Source organism: Monomorium pharaonis, chromosome 5, assembly GCF_013373865.1.
Source record: "Monomorium pharaonis isolate MP-MQ-018 chromosome 5, ASM1337386v2, whole genome shotgun sequence".
Lineage (NCBI taxonomy): Eukaryota > Metazoa > Arthropoda > Insecta > Hymenoptera > Formicidae > Monomorium > Monomorium pharaonis.
This window is the reverse complement of record NC_050471.1, coordinates 23428398-23439310: the sequence shown is the minus strand read 5'-3', so window position 1 is coordinate 23439310 and position 10913 is coordinate 23428398. Positions and strand designations below refer to the sequence as shown.

At 27.9% G+C, this 10913-nt stretch overlaps 1 protein-coding gene across 3 annotated transcripts; it reads left to right on the top strand.

The window, feature by feature from the left end:
* Positions 1 to 1137: 1137 nt before the first annotated feature.
* On the top strand, positions 1138 to 10505 carry LOC105833929 (ATPase H(+)-transporting accessory protein 2). Of its 3 annotated transcripts, XM_012676040.3 has the most exons (9): positions 1138 to 1298; positions 1584 to 1711; positions 2062 to 2301; positions 3626 to 3934; positions 4646 to 4729; positions 6774 to 6854; positions 7893 to 8093; positions 9257 to 9365; positions 10041 to 10505. In XM_012676040.3, exons 1-9 carry the CDS (start codon positions 1256 to 1258, stop codon positions 10118 to 10120), a joined length of 1275 nt encoding a protein of 424 aa, XP_012531494.1. In that variant the 5' UTR covers positions 1138 to 1255; the 3' UTR covers positions 10121 to 10505. The 3 variants fall into 3 exon arrangements, with proteins under 3 accessions (XP_012531494.1, XP_012531495.1, XP_012531496.1); XM_012676041.3 differs by lacking the exon at positions 6774 to 6854; XM_012676042.3 differs by lacking the exon at positions 7893 to 8093.
* The last annotated feature ends 408 nt before the right edge of the window (positions 10506 to 10913 follow it).

Below are 10913 nucleotides of genomic sequence, written 5' to 3'. Positions count from 1 at the left end.
TACTAGTCGTCGTGCGAGCATACGAAATTCTCGAAACGAATTTGTCTCCGTTTGTTGTATCTCGGCGTGTGATTTTCATTTAAACGGTAATTTTCTCAGCCTGCGTTTCCACGAAGTTACGTGACGTCACGCCACTTTCGTGTCATGTTGATTTTCGCCGCCAATCAGACGAACCGTCCTTTTCACGTATTTTTTCAAATGTAACGGTCGTGCCAAGTGAAATTCTTGCGCGCGGTTTACGTTTCACTTGTGTGTGATATATTATCCGTAATATTGGGAGTGCCGAATAAAGTATCGGGCAATCGTTATTAATGTGCGGTTCGAGAATAGCAGGATGATGTCAGCAGAAAGCGGCATCCATGGAGTGACTCGGTATTAAATATACTATTTTTTCAAGTGATACATTACTTTACCTGCTTTTGTGTTTGAGTTTAGGAATAATATTTATCACATTTTCAGAATCAAAACCGGAAAAGGAATGTAGCAGCAGCAGCATCAGCAACAGGAGCAGCGACAGCAATCGGTGAGTGAATTTTTATCAAATTAATTAATTGAATTTATATCATGTATATGTGGTATTGCACATTTATAGAACACAATTATGCACATTTGCATAAAACGGATTTAAAATATGAATGCATATAATTGTAAAATTTACGGATATAGCATGAAACAGAACCAAATAAACGACATAGCATAGAAGAGATCCAAAAAATCATGCACATTATCTACGGGATTCATAGATATTTGACTGCATAGTTCAATGTGCACACTTTGTGCACATAGAGGCGCTGATGGATGAAAACACCTAATGCCCGATTTCTTCATGTCCAGTTATCTTGCGGTTAAAATTATCCAGGAGATAAACTACCAGATCCATGTACGTGATTGGTTAAACTTGAGATTTATTCTTCGGATAACTTTGTCGGGAAGTGAAAAAATCGGGCATAAAACGACGTACAATGACCGCTCTCAGGTTCCTCTCTGATAATACCATATATGTATTTTATAAGAAAAAAGCAAGACAGTGATTGGCCACCGCGTTGCCGCATTGCCGTTGATTGCCGCTTTGCCGCGTTCTGTGTTCAGGAGCCATTACGTATGCGTATTGCGTACAAGAGCCCTCTGTCGTGGGAAAAATTCCGCGATCTCCTATCCTTGATGTCACATGTTACATGACATGATCATATGATCGCGTCTGAAATTGATCGACGTCGAGGGAGTGTCTTTTAAAGTTTGGTTTTTTCACGCAACGATGCTTCAACAATTATCGCTTCTCTTCTTCGTTCTTGTCGCAGGTAATTCTCCGTTTACCTTTGAAAAATCCTTTTTAGAAGGTTCGAAATCCCTTGAGTTTTTTGGAATTCCTGGCTGTAAAACCATTTGTGAAACATTTTTTGCAAAAAATACACTAAATACTTGAAAATGTTTAAAATAATTTTATTTTAGACAAAATAGATCTTTTTCTGGAGTTTAACTTTTCTGGAGTTGAACATACGTTTTAATAAAAAAAAATCTTTAACTGAATGTACTTTTGTCTCTATATACTTTTATTATTCTGTTTTTCTAATGTACTTTTCTAGTCCATGCTAGCGGCGAATTCGTCGTTCTTCATTCACCTAATAGTGTAGAATTTACTGGAAATGGGGAGATTGAGCAAAGTAGTCTTAAAGAGATCTTATCAGCAGCTCTTGGATATACTGGGAAACAGGTACACTGTCTAATTTTTTATGTCCATTTTTATAATATACATTAACTTTGATATTCATTAAATTTATTCTAGTTCTAAGAATTAGAAAGGACAAAGTAAATTCAATCAAGATCAAAGTTAATCTACAAAATGGAAAAAGACATTAAGAAAAATTTTTTTAATTTTTACCTGCTAAGAAGTGAGACAAAAAGATGTTTTATCCATAAATATAATTTAATGCTTGTCTTTTTCTATTATTTTGAATCTTTGAAGTTTAATTCTTGAAACTTGTAGAATTTTGGAATCCCTAATACGCTTGAAATAACATATATTTTACGTACCATGAGAAAAATGTGTTTAATCTTTTACAGAGGGATTCAGAATATAGCATTGCCATATGGGATCCATTTTCAATGCCCAAGGCACTGGTTGCCATGCCAATTGATGGAGTAGAGCAACTACCTTTTTTAAAGGATAAAACTCAAGTCACTTATCCTTTAATTGTGGACGAGGCGGAGGAGACCACTTGGCAAGCAATTAGGAGCAGAGTGGAAGAGCGAAGCAATGATAATACATTGGTCAGAATTAACTTGAGCGATGGAGTTGATGCTGTAAGCATTAAATAGATAATTGTACTGATTGAACAGCAAATAGCTTGTTCTGTAAACAGAGGACTAGAAAAGCGAAAGAAATTACAATTATTTAAATTTTAAGAATACGTTTATAATTAATATAAACTTTTAACATTTATAATTAGTATAAACTTTTAACATTTTTGAGCATATTGTTTTTTAAATGATTTTTTAAAATAGCATTGAGAAGGAGTTGTATGGGAAGGCAAGTTTTAACAGGGATGTTTATTATCAGAAAACAAGAAAATTGAAAATTTTTTAAATTTCTTTTTTATCTTTGAAAACCATGTGAATTTTCATGGAATTTTATTGAAATTAAGGAAATTTTAGAAATCTTACTTTTAAATTTTATCACTCTTTTTGATAAAATTATTTTTTAATTATTCTTAAAAATTTTTCTAATTTTCGACAATACAAAATATTAACATTTGAGCAATAAATAATGGCATATTTATACATTCTTGTGCAATTCACAAATTTTTTATTATTAAAAGGTTTTATAAATAAAAATTAATAATAATAAAAGATAATACGTTTTAAATTAGTGTTATTAGTGAACTAGATTGTGGACATATGTTATTTATTATACATAATTTGTTTTGTATTTTCTTAAATTTAATATTTAAAATTTAAATATTTTTATTTGTGTTGGTACATGATAAAAAATGTTAAAAGATATGATAAAAACACACACACATACACACACACACACACACACACGCGCGCGCGCGCGTATAATGTATCATACTATGTAATTCAAAATTTTTAAATATATTTAATATATTAATTGAAGTAATAATTTAAATTAAATTAATACATACATTTGAAATAAAAAATATGAGATTAATATTTTGAAGTTAAAAACGCGTTAAAGTCAAACTGTCATAATTTTATGATAAAATCATTGTAAATCAGTGTTTTAGGGCTTTTAAAGAGTAAAGTTTAATTTTAATGTTTACATGATAGCTAATCTCGAAGTTGATTTATCATTTCATTCTGCTGAATGCAGCCCATATGTCGACGAATAAAGTTGTGTGAAATGTATAAATTATAAAATTATAAAAGTAACTTCTAAATTAAGTACTCTAAATATACAAAAAGTGTAATTAAATTACAGTTATAAATGGACAGAAAAAACGAAGTTAAGTTATAATTATTGAAAGGAACTGTAACAATAATTTTATTACCGGTAACGAATTATATTACTTTTCAACGGTATATGAATAAAATTAGTTTTAATAATTCGAAATTTTGTTATTGAAAATCTTAATATAAAATATAAATGAGATTTTTTCTGACACAGCTCGGTCAGTCTGCACTCGGCGAGCTCAAGCCTGCTAATATGGAAAAATTGAAGTTTCTGAGTCCAGAGGTTGAAGAGGATTGCAAATTCGTTGAGGAGATGCAGCTTCTCCATGCTATCGCTGACAATGCCTTCTCTGCGAAGAAACATGATTCTGGAACGGATGTTTATTGGCTAGTGATATCGGCGCTCAAACCGGTTTTGGATCTGCACGGAAATACTTCTGCGGCTGCCAAAGAAGCATATACATTGCTAAATGACGCAATGAAGCACATTTCCAAGGCCTTTGTGAATACTTATGATGGCAAAGTGCGCAAATTTGAGTTTTATTTTGTTTTCTACATGTGAATTATGTTTGTCACACATCTATAATACGTAATTTATACGCATTCACTTGACGCAAGACACTAATTTGTGAATTTCTTGTAAATACGGAAAGAGATAGTGAGGTCACGTTTATCGCATTATAAAGATATTTTTCTTTATTTAACATTTAAATTTTATTAAAAATAATATAAAGTAGCATTGGTATTTAAATTATGTTTCCAAAATGTGTGATTACTATATTTTGAAGATGACTTGAACGATTAATTTGCAATTTTAAATACTCTCTAGATAAACTAAAAAACTAGTGTTTAATGTAAAATTTTAAAAATAATGTTTAATTTTTGTTGCAGTCAACAAATAAGCAATATGTCTTGTGCAAGCAGCAATAATAAATGCCATTTTGTAACAACATAATTTAAGAAAATTTGAATAGCCGTTTTATGATTTTAAAAATAACATTTAAATATCAAATACAGAGAAAAGTTATCTTTACGGTAGAAATAAATATAACTTCTCTATTTGTTTCGTTTTTCCACAGAAAATTTGTAATTTTTTGCTTTGTTTCAATCGTTTTTGCCCTTTTAATGGATCTTTAATTATTTTTTAAATATATTTGCGTCTATTTTTTTAATGGTTATAGAGAAACAAAATTACGTGTTTATATATTACAAAGTTTTTAAATATCTATTCTAGATTGTCATTGCGGCTTTCACGAACGACGCCTGGAAAGTTAGGAACGCCCGCTCTGTTCTCAATAGAGAACGCAGGGACACCCCGGTAAGTTATTTAATACTATGTTACATAAATATTTTACAATTTATGATTGTGTTTTACACAAAATTATTTAAAAATTTTTTAAAAGAATAAAAAATATTTTAGACTTAAAGCTTTCACGGCCATTGACGTTGCTTCCAATAGTAAGGGCTTCCGAATACATACCGCGTCCTGGTACAGCGTTGCGCCGACATTTTGCAAACGTTGCAATTTGCATCATTAGGACTAGGAGCTCCGATACAGTATCAAGCCCTTTCTATTGGAAGAAATAAAAAATATGTGAAAATAAAATTAAAGACCTTATGCTAATTATATCGATATATGCTGTCATCCAGTCATTTAGGTTCAGTTTTACAATTTAGTTTAATCGGAGTTCCATTACCAATGTTCATTAATTTTACATTCCTAATCAGATATAATGAGACACTGGATTTAATTAGCGAATAGCAATTATAAGACGAGGTATAAAAATATAAAATGAAACATTCTGTTTATTTTTATATCGCGTCTTATAATTGCTATTATCGATGTCTCATAATATCTAATTATTTTGTGTGAATCGTATGTCTAACAAACGGCATAGCTGATGTAAAATTTATACTATTAATAATTTTACTACCAGAAAAACAACATAAAGATGAAAACAATTATTACAAAAAAATTTTGGAGTAATTATATTTGACATATTTATTAATCCTAATTTTATTTCTTATTGATAATGCATCTGACGTTCTGAAAAAAGGGCATTCTCTAATATATATTGATTATTATGAAGAATATCACTATATATATGCTTCGGTAATCAAATTGGTAGAACGTGGTTCACATGGAATTCTGGTGTTATTTTTCATAATAAATTCTTTAGTTTTTTTTCCTCGAAAAGAGAATCTTATAGAGGTTTTTTTAGCATCAATACTATTAAATTGTTCGATAATTTAATATTATGTATTTTGACTTCACGTGTTTCACAAATTATGTTTCAAGATCGACGCACATGCGACATGCAGTTTGGAGATTTCATACAAAGTTCATACAAAGTTATTATTATTAGATATCAAGATTTATTGATTCAAGTGAAGACCAATGAATTTTTTTTATTTTTATGTTTAATATTTCATCAGTTGATGCGATCAGTTCGAAGAAATAGTCCTAGTACTCAATGCTCGTTAATTAATATTATACTAGCCGTGATTATTTTATCGTGCTACCAAAGATATTTTTAAGAGCTACTTTATTTAATTTTTAATCTCTTTTTGTAATGTATTGCTTAACTTTTTTTATTTTTCTCCTGTTCTTAAACTTAAACTATGCTATGAAAATAATATTCTTAGTGTTGTTATATTATTTAACGATAGACTTAGAGAAGATATAAGTAATTTTTTGCTCAAATAGCTTTATTACTCTGGAATTTTTACTCTGAATAAACAATGTCACTTATTGTTAGTTATTATTTTTATGACTGAAAGATTATTTTTTGATATTTTTTCTGTCAAAAAAATAATTACTTTTTTTTAAATCTGATGATTGGATGACAGCTGATACGGTACAGTATAATTAAACATTTAAATTTATTATTAGATCATCCTAGTGTTTATGGGTACAGTTTTTTGAAGACAAATCTTTACTGTCATTTTATTATTGAAATATAATAATAGAGTATACATTATGACATATAAAAACATATAATTATTAAAATTTACCATATATTTTTTAATGTCGTATTATATACAAAATATATATTTTTTAAATTTGTATTATATACAAAATATATTTGAACGATATACAAGATAATTAACATTTTGCAATCGATTTGCTAAGTAAGTATTATCCTTTTTACGTAAACATTAATGAATTAAAATTTGTTTTCTTCATGCTGAGATATAATTAGAAATGGTAAAAAAGAGCATCAAATATGAATTTGAGCAATATGCAATCTCATTTAGACTTGTCAGGTTTAGAATCGCGTGTTAGTTTGTTTAAAATTATTTATCTCTTATTCTCCCCCTCTCTTCTGAACTATTCATAATTATTACGGGATATTTTGTAGGCTCATAAGACTAAAAATGTTAAAACCACTGGTGGTGCCACGGAGCGCCAATCAAACATTAACAATAATTTATTTGCCAAGGTACCGTGTCGAATCGCATTGCATGGGCTATTTGATTGAGAGTGTTTCTTTTCCGAATTAGAGGTAGCTTTTTGCATGGATATCGCGAACACGATGAATTACTCTTTTATTACTCTAATCAACGAACTTACAAACTTGTCCTGCTAATATCCATTTATTCAGTCTTTTTTTTTCTTGAAAATCGTTTTTGAACAATTTAACAAATGATCAAAACTTGATATCGGATATTCGTTAAATTTTAAACATTTTAATAATTTAATCTTTAATTGATAAAATTTGAATTTGAAACTCGTCATCGGTGAATTTACATAGTCGCTAATATGACCCTTGTTGGTAGTACTTACAGTTAGTTAAAAAATTAAAAGTAAAATAACAGTAAAGTTAAAAATTAATTACATTTAACTTAACTTAGTTAATTCCAAATAATTTTTAACTTTAACTGATTATTTTTTAAAACTTTAATTTATTAACTTTTTTTCTAACAATAAGTTAAAAGTTTACCTAAGTAAAAAGTAAAAGTTTATTATAATGTGTTATATATTAAAACAATATTTTTTATTCTTTATATATAAATTTTATTTATGAATAAAATATTAAATTTATTTGATGATTCATAATATAATTATTTTATTATACATAATAATTTAATTTTAAAAAATTATGACATTTGAATGATAATTTTCAAAATTAACTTTAATGTTAATGCGATTTTTAACGTATCTAAATTAATTTTATAAACCATTAATTTTAACTTAATTTGATTAAAAAAACATTAATTTATTCAACCTTGAACTCTTAAAATTGTCAGTATTTTTGGGCTCGCTGGAATTCAAAGTTTAATATGGGCAAATTAAAAAATTTACCACACACAGCCAAATTCTTGAAATGAATTTGAAATCCCTACAAAGCAATACAATTTGAAACTCGATGTTGGTAAATCGACGTACTCGACAAACTTAAATCCTTCAAGTTCTAGTATTTTCGAAGTCTTGAAAACTTGCTTTACATCACTTTATTCAGAAACAACACTGATTATAGCAAGGCGACGAGCAAGGCGGACAAAATACAAATACGGATCAAGAGGCAATAAATAACACGACTAATACTATCGAATCCACTGTCAACAACAATTCTGAATATGCGGCTAATAGCGTTCAGGCTAATAGCGGGACGTCGGATAAATCCGACGAAGCTAATGAAGAATATAAGATAACTAATAAGACACAAACAATAGGACAGGTATCGCAAACATATTAACATCGCAATCGATGGGTCCAGGGAAAACCAGATAAATCCAACTTCTTCAAATTTTGCATTCTGACGCCATTATATAATCATATAAACAATTTTTTTCTTTTCTTTATTTATTTCTCAACATTGATACTATATGATATTATTAAAAGAAAGTTTTATGCAAAAAATTTTATAAAAGTAAGCATACAGACAGAAATAATAAAGTTTAATAGTTGCGATACATTTTATAATCAGATATACTGAAATATTTAAGTAAATTTAGAGATCATTTTATAAGAAAGTTGTATAAAATAGTAAAGTTCTTGAATTTTTAGGCACGTAGAAAAATTGATAAAAATGTGATTTGTCAAGGTTCTTTTTCTGGATTCTTCAATTGTTTTTGTTCTGCCTGAGAGCTTGTCAGAATATTAGAACATCTAAATTCTAGGGAGAATCATTTTAATTTAATGTTTGCTGCAGTAGACTTAAATGATATTAAAACAGAAGCTTTTTCAATACTTATCTAATTCAGCTTTAGTTCCTTGTAAGATTGTGCGATAGTTTTTTTGCATTGAGATTGTAATCTGTTGTAGATGTTAATTGATGCTTATAGGAATGATGCTTAATTAGTGACATTTTTAATTAAGCGGTAAATTTTATACAGCAAATTTTGTACTCGAGAAGCGCAAGAATATAGGTTCCAAAAGTTAGTTCTTTATCATTTTACATTAATATTATTTAAATATGCTGACAGTTTCGAACCTGGCTCAAGTGCTTCTCAAGTGCAGAATTATAATCTTGCATGAAGGCTTATTATTGTTCAATTGCATGCATACATTCTAATGATAAATCTACAAGTGATGAAATTTTTGATTGGAAAGTATTTATTAGGGAAAATTTAATCAACCACATTGTTTAGCAAATATTGAAGCAGATTTCATTAATAAGTTTATGAACCCTTGAGTTTGTTTGTGTTAATTGCAACTCTTGATATTTATGCATTTCTGAATACGCTGAGTTCCTTAATCTCTCGTTCGCGAGATTTAAAGTGCTATATTAGTAAATTTAGCAAATACCACCGAGAGAGGTATCATCATATTCGCAGGATTGAGATTATGTTTCAAAAATTACGTTTATCCCTCCGTTATAACATTATTTTTCTGTTTCAGCCTGAATTTTCTGGCCGCGCGAAAACTTACTCAGAGGACTATCCTGTCATCTTCAATATAATGTTATGGTTCGGTGTCGTGTTCGTTTTTTCGCTGTTGGCCATTTGTGGTACGTATTTTAGCCTTAGCTATTTATAGTATGTAAATTTTAATTGTTCTGAATATAAAAATATTATAGTAAAGCTATAAAAAAATTAATAGTTAACGAAATGTTTTATATTTTACATTGAAATGTGCCAGAGTAAAATAAAAAATATCCTGTAAACCACTGGTGTAAAATTAACTCTAATTTTATTTCCGATTAGAGTAACTAGCTTTATTTTAAAAAGTACAGGTATATTTTTGTATTTATGAAAAGAGTATGTTTTAGCGATTAACAATTATTAATTAAACAATTATTAAAATAATTAAAACTAGTATATAATGTAATTTTTTAAACGCTACTTTAATATTTTTTAAATATACAGAATAATTAAAAGAATTACTTATATTAAAAAAAAAAAATCATAATTTTATTTTAAGAATGACGATGTGACCTTGAAAAATCAATTTTTTCCGAAAATTGATTTTTTCATTATGTTTCTCTTTAGATCATGTAACTTTGGAAATTTTTTTTGTACGACCTATATTTTTAAGAAATTTATTTAAGGAAATTAAAATAAATTATTTTGTATAACTAAATTTTCTAAAAACAAGGATTTAAAAGTTGATCAGTTTTTTTAGATAACTATGTTCATTTATTCAACAAAACACAGCACATATTTTAATATTTTAATATTTTTAGTCGCCATTGCTGATATGGATCCAGGACGGGATTCCATCATATATAGGATGACATCGAATCGAATGAAAAAAGATAATTAAATGTAAATACATAATTATATATATATAATATATATATATATATATATATACATATATCATAGTATGTAAGTAAAAAATTTTGTAATATATGTTTTTGCGCAAAATGTAGTTCATCGAAACATGTGTATAATTTATCTGTGTAATTTATCAATTTTAATTCAAGTATGTTCAAATAGAAAAGTAGGATTCTCTCTCTCATATTTCTGTATCCTGAAGATTATTTAAATTAAATGATTCAAGCTCATCAGAGCTATTAAATGGTAAGGATATACATAATGGTATAATTTATTGAAACAAAAAATGGTTGTTACGTTGTGCTGCAATTACTGCAAGTTTGTACATTCCTTGAAGGTTGTTTTAAATATAACAATCGTCAAACTTAAAATATTTTGCGTAATTTTTTATCATTAGAAATACGATGTAATTTAATGAATTAAATTTTTAGTGTTGTAAATATCAGAAAATTAATCGTAAAATTATAACGTTTTTATTATATCAGAAGAAAAACCTGAAATTTATGTATTTTGTACTCACAGGATTCAAATCTGATTTTTTCGAAATTAACTATTTTAACTACTTGTGTATAAATAGATCATTGTTGATTGCTTAGAAGGAGGGTATATTTTAATGTAACAGGCTTTTTTTCGGCGATTTTTTTACAAAAATTTAATATAAGTTAACAATTTTTTCATATTAGTATTTCTAGAGTAAATTCATTCAAATTTTCTTGAATAAAAATGATTGAATTGAAAGTATATGTATATATACATATTTATGTGTGTATATATAATAT